This window comes from Antechinus flavipes, chromosome 1 (genome assembly GCF_016432865.1).
Source record: "Antechinus flavipes isolate AdamAnt ecotype Samford, QLD, Australia chromosome 1, AdamAnt_v2, whole genome shotgun sequence".
Lineage (NCBI taxonomy): Eukaryota > Metazoa > Chordata > Mammalia > Dasyuromorphia > Dasyuridae > Antechinus > Antechinus flavipes.
In genome coordinates, this window is record NC_067398.1 from 233,577,448 (window position 1) to 233,596,544 (window position 19,097).

General features: G+C 31.5%; 1 protein-coding gene across 2 annotated transcripts in view; it reads left to right on the plus strand.

Moving 5' to 3' along the window:
* The window catches only part of SNCAIP (synuclein alpha interacting protein), a 199,722-nt gene that overhangs the window by 89,830 nt on the left and 90,795 nt on the right, over positions 1 to 19,097 (plus strand). For both annotated transcript variants that reach the window (XM_051997926.1, XM_051997934.1), the window contains exon 2: positions 4,905 to 5,007. In XM_051997926.1, the coding sequence (XP_051853886.1) occupies positions 4,951 to 5,007 (57 nt within the window). In that variant the 5' untranslated portion in view covers positions 4,905 to 4,950. The remainder of the gene's footprint in view (positions 1 to 4,904; positions 5,008 to 19,097) is intronic.

A 19,097-nucleotide genomic window follows, 5' to 3' on the forward strand; every position in this document is an offset into this window, starting at 1 on the left:
AGGGAGTATCTTTTTTTTAGTTTTTCTCCAAGGCCTATCCTAGTCTTTTAAAATTACTACTTAAATTATTGGAGTCATCATGGACCTTGTTTTTCTGGTGCTTATTGCTTAACTCAAAACCAATTCATATAAATATATTGATTCCTCTCTAAATTCTTTGTATCATATTTTGATGGAAGTGGATTTCTTTGACAAAGAGACCTGAGTTTCAATTGATAAATGACGGACAAAAGCAGCTACACCCAAAGAAAGAACACTGGGAAACGAATGTGAACTATCTGCATTTTTGTTTCTCTTCCCGGATTATTTATACCTTCTGAATCCAATTCTCCCTACGCAACAAGAGAACTGTTCGGTTCTGCAAACATATATTGTATCTAGGATATACTGCAACATATCCAACATATAAAGGACTGCTTGCCATCTAGGGGAGGGGGTGGAGGGAGGGAGGGGAAAAAAATCGGAACAGAAATGAGTGTAAATATAATGTAATTATTAAATAAAAAAAATTTAAAAAAAAAATAAAGATACACAAGGGAAAAAAAAAAATAAATTCTTTGTATCATGTTTTTAGCATTTAACACATTTTGTTATATTCATGTGCCATAATTTGTTTAGCCATTCCCTAGTCAATGAGCATCTATTTTGTTTCTAGTTGCTTATTTGACAAAAGATGCTACTACAAATATTTTTTATATACAGAAGCATTCTTTCTATTTTTCATGGGTTATACCTAACACTGATCTACAGCTTTATAGGTCAAAACATATAGATATTTTAGTCATCTTTTTAGCATAATTCTAAATTATTTTTCCAGAATGGTTGGGCTATTTTTTCACTCGAAATACAGCAATAAGAGCCTTTCCATAGCCCCTACAACATTATTTCTATCTTTTATCATATTTTCTAGTTTTATGGGTGAAGCTTTAGAGTTTTGATCAGTGATTTTGAGCCGTCTTTCATATATTTATTAATAATTTTTAAAATCTGCTTTTGAGAATTTTTTGTTAATATTACTTTGATTTAAGATGTTTGATAGATATATTTTCCCCTTAATTGACACTTTTTTTCTTTTTTTCCTAGCAGTATTGATTTTATTCATGAAAAAGCTCACTTCTTGGTTTAATATGCTATATAAGATACTTTAGTGCCATCTAACCTTGTGGTATTAGTGGCATTATCAATGAATTACCCAGAGTAGGAGAATACAATATTATATTATCAAGTCAATATGTATTGTAGATTTTTAAAATAATATTGAATTGGAATAACTTTGTACTAGCTATCCACAGAGAACAAAGAAAGTCTGGGATGTCTCAGATTTATTCATGTTGATTTAACAACCACAGTTTGTACTACATGTGTATGTTGGTACATATTTTCTTTTTCCTTTTTTCCCCGCTGAAAAGTTCTGGGAATTTGAAAGAATAATTATATATGTTATTGGCTTAAATTATTTGCTCCAGAATATATTTTGAGATTCAAATAAAGAACAATTCATGAATTCAACTTTGCATATCTTTTGCACTTCTTTATTAACATTTTTTAAATATGTTTTACTTTTTAAAGTATAATGTCATTTAAGAAAGCAAAAGCTTTATTTTGAGTTATAGCTCTCTTGGAAAGTAATGTTCAATATCAGGTTTTACTTTTATAAATCATTGTTTTAACGTTGCTGACCTAATCTTAATGGTTCTACTTTGATGATGAGTGATTCATTTCTTCTCATGAGCAATGTGCTTCTGAATAACAAAGTTTAACCTTGTTTACATAGATGAGAATAGGAGTCATAGAATTCTTTCAGATAATGGAGTTATAGTATGTGAGAGTTTAAAATGAGATTAAAATGAAAATGGCATACATGAGGAAATAAAAGTCCATTTTAGATAACTCAGTCAAATATACATACATACAAGAATGCTGCCAGGAGAGATATATTTTTGTCTGTGAGGTAACAGGGTACTATTGCTACTGATAATGTGCGATAAGTGCCAGAAAAATGAATTAGGGGATTATGTAATTTATCTTGAGAGATTTAGGAGACAGCCCTAGGCAGCTCTAAGGGAGAGTCTAATTGAGGATACTGGTTTTTATTAGATTACTTGGCAAAATCAGTCCCTCAGCAACAAAAGTGTTAGAAAAAAAATTCTAAAAACCCAAAATTTAGGACATATAGATATCTTTTCAGTAGTAGATTTTCCCTTAAATTAAAAAAAATAATAATTGATATCTTTTTGGTTTTGCATGACCTATATTTCTTACTATATTCTTCTACCTTACCAAGACATCCTTCATAACACAGGACAAAAAAAGTATTATCCACAAGTGTTGTATTAGACAGCTGAATATGGTTGAGAACTTTTCCCCTCACAATAGAAAGGACTGAGTGCTGAATATCATGACTTCCTCTAACCAGAGTGCCCGGTTTGAGCCATTACAGTCAGTTCTGATAAAACATGACATATGCATTCCCCCAAAGCACCTAGCTATGCACAATTTCATAATAAAAACTACAGAACTTATGGGGAAAATGGTGTAGGGGCATGATGGTCAAAAATTTCATCAGTGACACAATTTTTAAAAAGATAGAAGCCCAATAAAAAAGATAGCCATAGTAAATGATTAAGAAATATGCCTTGGACTTCACGAGCAAGTTGGTCACATCACAGTTCCATGAGATTGGAGGCCACAGTGGAATGGGACAGATCAGCCTTCCTCTACTCACAGTTCTTACTGCATCAGAAGATAAATGATAAATATAATACTTTCCCTTGACAAAAGACCTGAAGTTTACTTTTGGAAGTGAGCCTAAACCAGTTGCAGCTTGTGATTTACTTTGAAATGGTGTGATTTTCTACATTCTTACTATTTCTTGTGGAAGAAATCTCTGAGAAGCAAACTTGAAATTTTCATTGAACTCAAAATGTTCCCTAATATATCTGTCACATAAGAACAAATTCACACTTTCCAAACATAGGTTACAGCAGAAATGATTATACTTTTCCCTCTGGTGCCTTCCCCTACTCCCTTCTTCAATCATGGAAAGATGGAGACCTTGTCTCACCTCAAGCACCTCTATTCTAAGAAAATCCTTAGTGCTACAGATAAGCTCGTGATTTTATTTAGCAGAGGTCAATGGTTTAAAGGTTCCCTTTTCCCTTACCACCTTTCCCCTAATATTTTGGGAATGTTTATTAATTCAGATTTTTTATTAAAACTTTTTATTTACAAAACATATGCATGGGTATTTTTTCAACATTGACCCTTGCAAAGCCTTCTGTTCCAAATTATCCTCTCTTTCTCCCCATCCCCTCCCCTAGATGACAGGTAGTTCAATAGGTAGTTCAATACATGTTAAATGTGTTAAAATATGTTAAATACAATATAAATATACATATTTACACAGTTATCTTGCTGCACAAGAAAAATTGGATCAAGAAGGAAGAAAAAAACTGGGAAATGCATGCAAATAACAGAAAGAGTGAAAATGCTATGTTGTGGTCCACACAGCTCTCATAGTCCTCTCTTCGGGTATAGTTGGCTTTCTTCATTACTGAACAATTGGAATTGATTTGAATCATCTCTTTGTTGAAGAGATACCTGTCCATCAGATTAATTCAGATTAAAAAAATAATAATTTAAAAATCTCGGATTAAAATAATAATAATAATTTTTTAAAACTCTAAGAAATGAAAAATAAGATTTTTTTAAAAATTTAAAAAACAGGGCAACTGAGTCTACTCCCCAGGCTGGAAAAGAAGTTTCCTAGCCAGGTAATTCTCTGTAGTCAAATAAAACACTTGCAGCCATACATTTTATAACAAAGACTTACTCAAAACACAATTCAAATTATATATTTATCTATGAGAATTATAATTAAAGAACAGACAAGTAAATTGTGCCCAGCTCATAACATAGTGCCCAGCATATGGTAGGTGCTTGATAAATGTTTATTGACTGAGTAAAATAAATAAATTTCAAAGGAGCAGAGAAATACATAACAGTAAATAAGTTTAACTACTTGTATGTGACATTAAAACAAATAGAAGCAGAGAGAAGAGAAAGAAATTCACAATTCGGTCACTTTCTCCTGGATTTTCTTAGGTAGCAGAATGGAGAGACAGGGTAAGAGAAAGTTGCTGGAATATTTCTTCTACACAGTGTCCTCCATTTGCTGCTTCTGCTCATCTAAAGTTTCCCTTATTAAGTCCAAAATGTGTGATAAATCCCATCTCTTTTTTTGGAATTGAAAGAATTATTTTAGAGACTATGAATAACATTTCCCAAGAAGCACATACATTTAATTCCTAGAGACTTTTTTCTGCCTGTAAATCTATGGGATGCTACAAAAGAAAGAAAAAAACATTAGTTTAGAAAAAATAATAAATAAATCAACCAAGTCTGATAATATAACCATTCTTGAATATCTCTGTAAAAAAAGGAAGGGGGTTTATTTTCTCACCTCTTTTCTGGGGCTATGTTAGGTAACTTTAATTATATGGTGAAGTTTTTTTTTTTTTTTAATGGAAGAATATATCATTATTGGTTCATCTGCATATACACACATACATATATATATATGTGAGTTATCACTAAACAATTGTAAAATAAACTGCTTTTCATAATTTTCATAGAATTCCTGGGATGGATCTTTAGCTCCCAATTTTCCAATCTGATACAGTTGAGAAGTGAAGGGAGCCCTGAGTAGAGAGCAAAGCCAGAGACTAGAAGATGACTTCTTGCTGCTTGTTTTTGAAATCATAAAAGCTTAAAAAGCAACAAAATATGCCTTTAAGGGATTGTGGAATTGAATTTTTTTCATAGAGGTTTCATAGAGGTTGGATTTCTTGAAGTTGAGACTAAGTTTTTTCTTTTGTCTTCTTGTCTGTTCTCTTTTAAAACAGGTATTTCTACGCATTCTAAACTACCCAAAATGTTTATAGTGGAATAATGGAAGCTCCTGAATACCTTGATTTGGATGAAATTGATTTTAGTGATGAGATATCTGTAAGTATAATCATTTTATCAAACAATATTTTTGTAATATATAAATTACAAATTTTTCAAATATGATCTTCTGGATGTTAGATAGAAATATTTTTTAGAATCATAGAATTTTAAATTTGGAGAGACTTTATAGTTAATCCAGTTGAAACTCTCCTCCACTACCAGAACCTAATTTTCACTATCTCAGAAAAAGGGCATTCAGTCTTCCCCATATGCTTTTTTAAAATGAATTTATTCACATCGTCTATTTTTACATCAATTCTATTCCCCAGTATATCCTTTCATCCTCTCTCTCTCTCTCACACAAAGTCATTCTTTACAATAAAGTATAAAAAAGTTCAGAAAAATTAAGGACCATATCAGAAGTCTGATATTATATGCAATGTTCCACATTTCTAGTGGTGGGAATAGGTAGAGGAAATAATTGAAGGAAGATACCTTTTGTATCTCTTCCTTGGGGGGGCCTCAATCTTTGCCACTATAATTTTACAGTCTTAAACTTCTATTGTTTTGTTGCTGTTCCTCCCATTTATATTTTCTTGATCCTTGTGTATATTATTTTCCTAGCTCTGCTTACTTTACTTTAAATCAATTCATATAAGTCTTCTCATACTTCTCTGTATTCATTCTATTTATTATATCATACAATCCAGTAATAATACAGAATGGTATCACAATTTGTTAAGCTATTTAACATTTGAGGAGAATTTTAACCTATATAAAAAGTGCCTCTATAAATATTTTGTGGTATATGGGGACTTTTTTGGTTATTATCTCCTGATAGATGTGACAAGCCTTAGTGTCCAAAATTTAAAAAAAAAACAAGATGTCACTCCATAAGAAAAAGAAAATTGATTCTTCTCCTTTCTTCCACTTTGCTCCAACCCCAACATTTATCCAGACATCTATCCAAGATATATGTGTACAGTTAGATTGTCAATATGCTTACTCTACCTTTTTTCTACTACCCATCATATTCTTTGAAATGTTGAACTTTTTAATTTCAAAGTTGATTATTTTTAATCTGACATTAAATTTCATAATGAAATCAGTCAAAGTCTTTAAAAAATCTTTATTTCAAACAGTGATTTTATTATCAACTGGTACTCCACATTAAATTCTCTTCAGGAGGACTTTGGTTCCTAAGATATGCTGTCTCCTTTTAGGAATTTAAGTCAGCAAACATGCCTTAATTTCAGTGACTAAAACATTACGTGAAGTAATAGGAATACTGAGATAAGAATGGAATAATCTTTACTTTTGTGGAGTTTACAATCAACTAGGAAGATTATAATATTTCAATACATAAAAATGTAAATTATATATGAAGTAAAAGAAGATTAATTTCAAGAGACAAGGAATACTCTCTTGGCTGAGTTAAAAAACAATGCAACCATTTAAAGAGATTTCAAACTTCTCTGTTTAGTCTGATTTACTGTTGGCAAAAGAATGTGATGTTTGTTAACCTGTTTATCAACTCAGAATTGGTCCTTAAGGTCTGGATTCAGTATAAAAAGTAGCTGTCAAATTGACCACCATCATTCTTGACTGTGGTTAAGAATTTTATGGGAAAAGAGACCGAAGTAACTTCTAATACTTTAAAATGATCCCCTCTGAATCTGAGCAGAAGCAAACGAGTGCATCTGTTTTTCTGGTTACACAGGGAACAATCAGTCACCAAAATTGAAAAATGAAAAGGGTTTCAACTTATGGATTCACTGTTATAGAAATAAAAGTAATTTCCCATTAGACATGCCTTTATTTTTAGGACTTCATAATCCTCCATCTCTGACAAGACTAAGCTTTTTTACTAGTTAAGTGTTGTCTTAGGGAAAGAAAATGCACATTTCATTTGAAAAATATGTTCAGGAAGGAAGACACGCTGGCCTAAAGCTTGTGTCTTGCTTTCCAGCCCTAATACTTTTTGCACATGGTCTCAACCTAGCTTGTAATTTATATTCTTTCCTTCTGGTCATGAGTCCATTTCTTGTTTTAATTATAGAATATGTTGTATAATGGTGCACAACAACTATAAAATTATTATTTTTCACCTACTGAGACAAAACACAGAAGGCTGTAGAAGAGTTGACAGTCCTTCAAATTCCAAAACAACCCATTTCCCTCTCCCTGCCAAATGAACAGTTTTAAGTATATATTACTGGACTTCTGCCAGCCCAAAGGGCAGAACATTGTGCAACAACCCTGCCGATTCATTCTGGGGAGAGGAAGATATACACAGACATAAAAGTCCAAAATGTGAGTTTATGTAGCTAAAAATAATTTTTCAAATTTTAATTTATTTCCTTCAAAGCTATATTTCAAATTAATTCAATATACATGTATTCTTCTTAGGAATACTATTTACTTTATACTTACTAACTTGGCTTTGATGTGTGCCTTTTGTATTTTAGATCAGAAAGTCAAGATGCTGTTTTTATAACATAAATAGTATTGTAAACAAGATTGATTGTCTTGGACAAGGTCAATAATGGCAAAAACAGGAATTGTGTTTTAGTATTATTTTGACTGATTTTAGAGGTCAGTGTGGTATAAATAAAAGACCTTGGCAGTAGAAGATCAGAAGTTCAGTAACTGATAACAGATTGTGTAATCTTAGGAAAATCTTTGATTTCTCTTTTCTTCAGCTGTCTCATCTCTATAGTGGAGATCATAATCCCTACCTAACAGGATCATCATAAATTCAAGTGAAAGAATATTTCAAAAGGTTTAAAATTCGAAACCATGCTAATTTTCATTTTATGTTACTTAATATGACAGTTTGATGCGAACTGCCAATTTGCTCAATTATGTGGTTTATTTGGTGATCCAGATAAATGTCTACTGAGCAAGGGAACTAGGTATTGATCCCATCAGAAATCCAAGAGGAACACCAGGTTACTAATGTATAGATAGAAATCTGTGGGCCAGACCACAATCATGCTGGGTGGAACAACTGGGTCAAGACTTTATCTACACATAAGACCACAGCAGCAACCTAGATTGTGAGATGGAACCCATGACCTGAAAAATTCTAGAAACCTGGTTAATGTGGAAATTTTAGTACAATTTGACACCTATGACACTACAATAGAAAAATTTATTCAGCAACCACTTTTTTTGTGAGGCACTTGGGTAACTTGCCCAGGGTCACACAGCTAGGAAGTGTTTATGTGTCTGAAATCAGATTTGAATTCAATTCCTCCTGACTTAAGGGCTGGTGCTCTATCCACTACACCACCTAGCCAGCAGCCATCTTTTTAAAGAAATTGTTCCATGTTTAAAATGCTTAGCAAACCAATAATACCAACATTAGTGATAAAAGCACAAAATCTATTACTCTAGCATCAAATCCTATATGCAGTAAATACACAGAAAATAAACAATAAACAAATATGCCAAGTGTTACCAATGTAAGAACAAATTCAAAATAATGAAAAATAATATCAATAGATTATTTGGGGGGGAATTCCTTCAATTAGCAAATAACTATAACTATGCAAGGATCATGCAATAAATCAAAACACTGGATGCAGCTTATATCTTCATCAACACACTGTATTGATAGCATCTAAGAAAACATTTTGTATAAATCACATTTCCATGATAACAGTGGATCAGTCAGGGGAGGAAGAATTGTCTCTCTGCAAATAAGAACTATACCAAAATAATTTCATAACAAAATAGAAAAAGTTGAACTTTAATGTTATCAAAACTACATATTATAAAGAATAACTAGAAAGTATTTTAATTATCTTGAAAATGAGAATGAAATGGAAAATCTATTCAAAAAAGACCTGGCCTAAAAATTGCTCAAAGTAGAGAAAACTAACTAAAGTAACTAAAATAAAATTTCCAGAGGTAAGCATAAATATTAGGGAGAAGGAAATGCTAAACAAAACATAAAGCAAGACAAAAAGTTAAAACAGATTTTGAATTGTCAAGATAAAAGAGTCAGTAAATAAAAACAAAGTTATTTCTAAAATGAGCTTCTGAAACATAAAGGTACAACAGAAGTGGAAAGAGAGATTTTCCTTTCAGCTAGTATCAATAAAATCTGGAATAGTAATTAATGAAATGAGTGAAAAAGAATTAATTGATCACATAGTATATATATATATATATACTATGTTACCCTCTGGGAATATAAATAGAATAATAAGATGATCTATGCTTTCAGTAGTTCACATTCTAATAAAAGACAACCTATATAGTTTTCAGTCTCAAGTCAGGTAAAGAAGTTCCTTGATTTTTAGCCACAACATTTAGTGTCTTCTTTAGTGTCATTCCCATGAATAAAACCATATCAGTTTTTGATGTTTCATTTTGACTCAAAATTCAAAACGGTCAACAATGATTCCAGTCAAATGAGGAAAATAATATTTTCAAAAATAATAACCACAATTTTAGCAGCATGGAAAGTAAGTTGATTTCTTTTTAACTACTCAGAAGAAATACTCCAGAAGAAAGGTACAACTTCAGGACCTCCCATATGTAAGCTGGAGTGAGGTTCCATGGGAGAATAAAGCCTTTGTAAATAGAATAGAAATGATCAATACAGCTATATAGTGGCTGGGAGAACTCAGCTAGTAAGTGTCCTCTTACAACATTGCAATTAAACTACCTCAGTTCAAATATCTCAGGCTAAACTAGCAGCACTGAGCCTTAGTATCTCTGTGATCAAAATTCACAGTGCTTACCCCAAGGAAGATTATTCTTCTAAGAAGCTCAAATTAGTTGAGAGTTTTTACTTATTGGTTCAGTTTATGTCTCTTTTTTGGAAATTCAAAGACTTTTCCTTTCCCTCGCCCCCATCTACTTTTAAAAGGGAACCAGCCTCATTAATGGCAAAAGGAGCTCCCTCTCTCAATTATTGTGCGTTCCTTTCATTAATTACATCAGGCAAGGACTGTCAACTGGCAGCCTTTTGACTGCTGCCAACTTTTCCTTTTTAATATGTCAAGCAATAGGAATGACATCAGAACTGAAAGAATTATAGTCAAGGTGACAAACATTTGGTTGCTTTTTTTGTTGGCAGCCTGGGAAGGACAGATGGCGTTTCTCTTCCTGTTTCTTTCTTCCTATTTTTAGGCAGTAAGAGAACCTGGAAGAGATTTCTCAACAATTAGAAAGGATATAATTTTTCATCTAAATTTTTTTAGTTGGGGGGATCTAAAAAAGGGATGTTCAAATACCCCATCTAGCATTCCCATCCATTTTCAGTAGGAGGTAGAAAGATTGCTCCTCAGCTTTAATCACCATCACCTGGAGTACTAGTCCACCAGCTTAGCAGAGAAGGGGGCAGAGAGGTGAGTAAAGAATGGAGAAGTTCATAAAGAAGATTTGTGGGGGAAAAAAATACATTCTGCTGTTACCATATGGAATTATGAGACACTAAATCTGAAGAGTTCAATAGATAATTGGTGATATGGGAATGAAGTTTGGGGGAGAAAGTAGGAATATCCACATGGTTCTAAGAGTCACCCAGAATAATTAATCCATTAGAAGATGATGAGGTCACCATGTGGGAGAATATATATAAGAGAGAACATATCATGTTTATTTTTGGCAAATGGGTTCCTTATGCATCCATATTTAAAAATATCTAGGTCTTTAAGCTAAATTAAGAATTACTCCTATAGAATAGTCAAATATTTACTAGGCATGTCTTTACTTTGATTTCATTTTAAGAATAAGTATTTTTTAAATTAAGAAACATACCAGATATTATTTTGTAATCTTGTTATACATTTTCTACTTCATTAATTCAGCCAGTTAGCTTTCTATATGTGCAGATTTTGTACCAGTTTCTTTAGAATACTCAAGTTTTTTTGTGTTTTTTTGTGTTTTTTACACACACAAACACACACATATACATACATATAACAAATGTACAACATTCAGGAACATATTTTAAATAAAATATGTCTATATCATATTATTTTTTGATCAAAGCTTTTTATTTTCAAAATATATGCATAGACAATTTTCAACATTCACCCTTGCAAAACCCTGTATTCCAAAAATTTTTCGTTCCCTTGCCCAGATAGCAAGTAATCCAATATATATAAATGTTCAATTCTTCTGTGCATATTTCCACAATTATCATGTTGCACAAGAAAAATCAGATCAAAAAGAAAAAATGAGAAAGAATACAAAATGCAAGCAAACAACAACAACAAAAAATAAATGTTGTGATCCACATTCAGTCCCCATAGTCCTTTTCCTTGATGCAGATGACTCTCTTCATCACAACACCTTTGGAAATGGCCTGAATCACCTTGCTGTTGAAAAGAACCTCATCCATTTGAACATCATATAGTCTTGTTGTTGCTGTGTATAATGTTCTCCTCATTCTGCTCATTTCATTTAGCATCAGTTCATGTAAGTCTCTCCAGGCCTCTCTAAAATGATCCTGCTGATCGTTTCTTACAGAACAATAATATTCCATAAAATTCATATACCACAATTTATTTAGACATTCTCCGATTGATGGGCATCCATTCAGTTTCTGGTTTCTTGCCACTACAAATGGATTGCTACAAACATTTTTTCACACATAAGTCCTTTTCCCTTTTTTATAATCTCTTTGGGATACAGGCCCATTAGAGACATTGCTGGATCAAAGGGTATGCACAGTTTGGTAGCTCTTTGAGCATGGTTTCAAATTGTTCTCCATAATGGTTGGATCAGTTCACAAGTCCACCAACAATGTATTAGTGTCCCAGTTTTCCCACATTCCCTCTAACATCCATCATTATCTTTTGCTATCATCTTAACCAATCTGAGAAGTGTATAGTAATACCTCAGAGTTGACTTAATTTTCTGAATTTTATCAAATATCCTAAATAATTTATATTTGGGGGTTTAATTGAACTCTGAATTAGTGAGTTCAGTTATTTGTGATTTCTCCCTGTTCTAGTTTATTCATATGGTCTAATTCTCTTTTTAACCAATACCAAGTAGTTTTAATGACTGTTGCTTTGTAAGTTAGTTTGACATTTAGAAATGTTATTTCCCCTTTCATTCTAATATTTTTTAAAAAGTTACTTCTTTTGATATTTTAGAACTTTGTTAATCCAAATTGATTTTATCATTTTATTAAATTCAATAAAGTATACCTATAATAGTTTAATTATCATGGCATTAAATTTCTAAATTAACTTTGATTGTATTGTCATTTTTGTGATATTTACATAACCTCACAAGAAGCACAAGTGGCAATCCAGCTAATTACGTTGCTTTTATTTTTTTAATTGAATCTGTAGAAGCAGATTATGTTTGGTAGATTAACCCCCAAATACTTGATATGTTTTGTAGTTTTCAAAAGAATTTTATTTTCTACTCTTTCCCTTTGAATTTGCTATAACAATAAAAGTATTATTATTATAATACAGAAATTCTGAATGGGTTATATTTTATAACCTGGATCTTTATTAGAACTATTGTCTCAATAACTATCTTTGTTGATTACCTAGGATTTTATTTTTTTGTGTGTGCATGAATGAAATAGTTTATTATTGTGCTATAAGAAAGAATATATAAATACATAAAATTGAAACTACTGCCTAAATAACTTACCTATTCAATGCCATACCAATCAAACTATCAAAAGATTATTTTACAGAGGCAAAAAAAAAAAACTGTGAAATCATCTAGAAGAAAAAAAGACCACAAATATCAATGGAAATATTGGAAATGGTTGGAAAGAAGGTGGGCAAAGAGCTAGCAGTACTAAGTCTCAAACTATATTACAAAACAATAATCAGTTAAAAAAAAAACCAAAAGATGTATCAGAAGAGCATATTTGGTATGTAATATACAAATGGAAATTGAAATAATACCCTAGTGTTCAATAAGCAGAAAGACTGAAGCTACTTGGGTAAGAACTTGCTGGTTGACAAAAATCACTGGGAAACTAGAAAACATTTTGGCAAAAATTAGAAATAGAGCAACATTTCAATGGGCAACTAGAGTACTGTGGTTGGAGTCATAAAGATTCTTCTTCTGGAGATCAAATCTGGCTTGAGATACTTCCTAAATGTATGACATTGGGCAAATAACTTAATACTGTTTGCCTCAATTCCTCATTCATATAATAAGCTGAAGAAGGAAATATAAAACTACCTCAATATCTTTGCCAAGAAAACTCCAAATGGGTTATGAAGAATTATCTAGGATTTTCTAAGTAAATATCATTTCAGAAAATAGGGATAATTTTATCTCCTCTATTTTCATAGGCATTTTATTTTATTTCTTTTGTCTTACTGCAGTTGCTAGTTTATCTAAAACTATATTAGTCATAGGGAAAATGAGTATCATTGGTTTATTTCTATATTTACTGGAAAAGCTATTTGCTTTTGTTGATTGATATTCTTGTTATATTAATAAAAATTCCATTACTCCTTCTTAGGGTTTTTAAATATAAATGAATGTTGTACTTTCTGAAAGACTTTTTACCTATATTTCCTAAGATAATTATATGGTTTTAGATGGTTTGTTTTTAATATAATTAATTATATTGTGAATGTAATTAACCCATCCTTTCATCCTTGGTATAAAGGTCATGATGAATGATTTCTTGAGTTAATTGCTGTAGTCTCTTTGACAGAATTTTACCTGAAATTTTAAAATCAGTACTCATTGATAATATTGATATGCAGTTCTTTGCTTTATCCTTCCCTTTAGGAATTATGATGACTTGTTTCAAAAATAGAAGTATGGTTGAGCACTTTTTACTCAATTTTTGAGTGTAACATTTGGAGTATTGGCATTGTTTTATTGTTGCTTATGGTTGTTGGAAAGAATTCTCCTTTTTAGAAATCTACAATTAAAGAAGTAAGGGGAGAGATCACTAATCAAAGTTAACTTTCTAACCAAGGACTAAGATCCCAAAAAGGTATGGTTTTCAGAGGAGTCTGAATTGGGGTAATTTGGTAATATGGGCATGTATTTTAGCTAAAACTTTATTTATAAAGACCAAGGTGTTTTCCCTCCCCCTTCCCCCTTTAATAGTTTCTTTATAGCTAATTTTAGTAATATAATTTTGCCTCTGAGGATTGCTTTTGTTGCCTTCTAATAATTCTAGTATCTTGTTCTGACATTATTATTTTCTTTCACATAATTATTGTTTCTTTTATTTGCTCTTTGAACCACTCATTACTTTGGATTTTATTATTTAATCTACATTTGAATTTATGTCTTTCTGAGTTTCTGTGGGTCTGATTAGCCACTGTTGGACACACTGTAATGCAGCTCTAACATATTGTAGTCCTTTTGGTCCTCTTTGAGAATGAAGGACAACAATCAGCCATTTGCAGTTTGAACCATTCATTACATAGGATTTCATTATCAAATCTATATATGGGTCTGTGTGTTTTGTTTGTGCTTTATTAACTTATTTTGATTATGATTGCTTTATGGATTGTAAAATATGTGTTTAATAATTTTAACTTTTGATATTTATGTTTATATGTCCTTATGCATGCCAGTTTTACAGATATTACATGTGGTTCTGCAAAATACAGAAAAGTACACACACACACACACACACACACACACACACACAGTCTTTATTGGTCCCATAACAATATGCCACAAGTCTTTTAGCTCTATTTTCTTCAACAATTTGCTTAATTCAATATTTTCCCTTTTTTCTGTTTCTTTTAGATTTGTTTAAATCTGTGAAAGGAACATTAATGTCTCCTACTATTATTCTGTTAGCACTCTTGTACATAGTAGTAAATAAATCTTTTTTGGTTGATTCATAATCTTTGTGTTTATTTAATTCTTTGTTTTGTCTCTCTGCTTCCTCATGGAATTACCTTTTCTGAAGTGACAATTTGGAGTTCTAAACAATTCTTCTAAACAATTTCTATATTATTGTCTTGTAGATCTTGCCCTATCCTTTTTTTTCTATTGTGCCTCACTTTTAGAAGTTTCAATTTCTATAAAAAGGAGGAAAGAAAGAGTATTATTGCCTCATGGTAGAAACTTTCCTATCCTTCTGATTCTATGTCCTGCTTCTATAGTCTGTCTTCCTTAACATCATTTTCTTTTCCATTTGCTATAGAATATACTCTCTAAGTCCATGTCATCCTGCCTTTTGGATATTGGTTGCTATCAGAAGCTTTGATCCTCTTTTTGAAGTAGAATAATATACATAGAGGCTTGATAAGAGTATTATTTTTTACATTAGGGTGTTCAGGTTTTTTGACTTTTCATCTTCATTTAAAGGCCTATTACCCTTAGTCATCTCTATATATCTGTCTTTGAATTCTATTAAGTTCATTTTGTTATTGTAGAGATTGTGTTTTTAAAATGTTGTTTTTTACTTCTCCCAGATTATCTTTCGCTGCAATGTTTTTGAATTTCCAATTAGTTATTCTTCCCTTTACTTCTTTGGAGAAGTATACCACTATGCAGTCATATTTTTTTTCTATTCTACTAATCATTTCTGTAATGAAGACCATAAGTTCTGCCATTTGTTCCCTTTTAATTTTTTTTTAATTCTGATTTCTTTTTAAACTATTTAGGAACATTCTGCTACAGTTTTATTCTTTCTTAGGAACCAGAAAGTCCTTTACCTCATCTGATTTTAGTTTCATTTCATTTGTCTGCAAGTGTTTAGATTCTAGACCATGTGGTTTATTTTGTGGTAATACTTCAGTTCTAGGACAGTTTTTTGGTTGAGTTCTCAAAAACATTTTAAGGTGTACATTTGTAGTAGAGGAATATATTTATAGGAATGGATGAAGCAAACTTCTGAAGAATTTATTTAAATATATGGGTGCTTCTAGGTGTAAGATTACATTCTGTTTTAATACCTTCCTTTTGATTGAACTTCTGACATTCTAAGATTTTAGGTAAGTTTTCTTCCTTTTGAGATCTTTGATAACTTGTCTTTCCCCCCACCCCCTTACATTATGTTACAGCTTCCTTTTCGATTCTATCTCATTTGATGATGAATCAAAGGTTTTTTCAGACTTCTACACTGAGGATTTCAGTTTTTGCTAGCTTCAACGAATAGGAAGAGAAACAAAAACCACTCCAGATGGAGACTCTTCCCCTTTCCTTTATATGAGCTACATTATCTCACTCTTATTCCAAAGATATCATTAGCACCATTCTCCAGACTGAGCTCTGTCACCCTGCCCTGCAGTCCCTAGTAGAACTCTTTCTTGCCTTCCTGTACTTCCCCCCTTTTATAAGTGGGAGGGGATAAATTGTACTGTTTGTTGCTGTATCATGTGGGGTGAGATAAAGGAGGCTACTATGGCATCAGGAAAATTATTCCTGAGTAGATCTCAGAGAAGTATACAAAGTGGGGTATTCATTGAGGAATGGAGGAGAACAAAGTGAGAAAATGGAGACTAACATTCTTAGTAGTTGTCATATTGCTGTTACCTAGTTAGACTTCTTATTTTGGCTTATGGAGATCCTTGTAATTGCTTTAACTTTGTGCACAGTTCCTTTTAGAAGTGGCTTTTGAAAGGATTGGAAAAATATCTAGTTTTCCATCTAATAGATATGTGATAATAATAGATCTGTATTATTGCTATGATTCTTCTATATTTACTGTTCTATGGAAATAAGATATATCAAGTACTTTGCAAACCTCAAAGTGCTATTTAAATGATAATTTTTATTGTATATTGCTTAGAGGTTCTGAATATTGTAGTATGGCATTAGAATGTTTTTATTTAGCTTCTTTTGGTCACTGTTACAGGTAAGTGACTCTAGGTAACAGGATTTGTTCTGTAATAATGCTTTAGTTCCAGGACAGTTTATTGGTTGAATTCTCAAGAATATTTTAAGGTCTGCATTGTAGTTGTAATGGAATAAAGAAAACTTCTGAGGAATTCTAGATATTTATTATTGTTCAGATTGTGAAAAGTCTTGAATGCCAAAAATTTTTTTAAACTTTATTAAAATGCATAACAGGAAGTCACTGAAATCACCTTCATATAGGTAAGGATTGGAAGGTAAAACAGAGGTGGGAAGAACTTTTATTTATTTGTTTGTTTGTTTGTTTATTTATTTAGCTAAGACATTTGAGGTTAAGTGACTTACCCAGAGTCACCCAGCTAGGAAGTATTAAACCTGGGACCAGATTTGATCTCAGGTCCTCCTGACTTCAGGACTGGTGCTCTATCCACTGCACCCAGCTAGCTGCCTTTATAGGAAGAACTTTTAAAAAGTTATTTTATTAGTCTCAAAGAGTGATAAAGAAAACCTATGACAAGAAGGAAGAAAGAAGAGGGGAAAGTTACAAGGAATATTTTGAGATTAAATAAATAGGACTTAAAAACTGTTTGGATATAGAATTGAAAAAAAGAAAAATGATAACACCAAAAATTAAGTAAATTTTATCCTATATTCATTGTTTTGTTTTTAATTCAAATGCTTTCATCAGAAATACTAGCTCCTTTTCTTTTGTTAAGGCCTAGAATAAGATAAATTATGATAATGCCAAAGCAGACCTTGAACTGGTATGTTATTCTTATTTTTGTATCAATGTTTTGCATTTATTTAGTATTACAAATTCCAGACCAGGACTTTCAAGTGGGATTAAAAAGCAACAGATTACAAAAGCTATGAAACTTCATTTCAATAATAAAGTAATACCTATCTTTTGTAGGTCAAAATAGTATGTATAATCTTGAGTATACCCTATTTTATTTATTGAGCTTAAAAAGTTTTAATTCAAAAGTTTCTGGAATATATGCACATATATATATATATATAAACAAAAAATTTGAATAAGCAGAAAAAGATAATATCTCAAAGTACCCTCTAATTTAACAAATGGATTTTATCTATAAGTTTTCTAGTTGTGGGAGAAAAAAAACAACATAGCATTCAGTTCTGGAAATAGAATACTAATACTGGACCTAGAGACAAACTATGGACAACAAAAGCCTGTTATGACATAGTGAATTTTTTATGAACTTGGATATTTCAAGGGTCAGTGAAACATCACAGCAAATGGTAAAACCTTACACAGAGTAAGCTACAGAGTAGCTAAAATAAAATGAAACCCACAAATCCTGTCTCAACTATACTAGTGCTTTAAAGTGTTTGCACAGCACATATGTTATTCTTCATGCTCAAAGAAAATGCTTTATTAATAGAAGTATGTGTGAACATGACTTAAGGAACTTTGGGACAAATTCCAGCTCATCATTTTTTATTATTTTTCTTCTTTTAAACACATTTTATTTGATTTTTATTAATAAAAATATAGTTTCTCTTCCATCTTTTTGCCATAGAGAAAAAAACTTTTGAAACATTTTTTCAAGCAAAACAAATTCTCACATTGACCACACACATGTATACACACACACACATATGTATTTGAATCCAACCTCTCTCTGTTAGGTTGGTTGCCTGTATCATCAACATCCTCTGGAATTATAGTTGCCAAATGTATAGATTAGAGTTCTTAAGTCTTTCCAAGTTGTTTGTTAAGATGTTATTTGTATGTGTGTGGATGAGTATGATTCTCCTGATTCTGTCACATTTCTGCATCATCTTATGTAATCTCCCTCTGTTTCTCTAAAACCATCACTTTCCTTGTTTGTTATGGCACAATAAATAATATTCCTTTACATTCACATCATTATTTCTTTAGTCATTCCCCAATAAAATGAGTCTTCCATAGTTTCTAGTTTTTTTTCTATCAGAAAATGAGCTGCCATATATATTGTTTTAACATACACATCCCTTTCCTCTTTCTTTTTACCTGTTTGAGTATAGACCTAACAGTGGTATCATTGAGTAAAAAGATATACATAGTTTATTTATTTGACTTAGTCCCATAGAGCTTCCCCAAATAGTTAGACTAATTCACAGCTCCATCAATAGTGCATTATTGTGCTTGTTTTCCTGCAAGCCTTTAAATATACTTGTCATTTTTCTTTTTTTTTTTTTTTGGTCAGGTTTGTTAATTTGATACCAACCTCAGGTTTTAATTTACATTAACAATTATATGAAACATTTTTAAAATACGGCTATTAAGGATTTTTAAAATCAAGTAAGAAATAGAGGAAAAATTGGGTAAGGAAATGAATGATGCAAAAGGATATATAAAG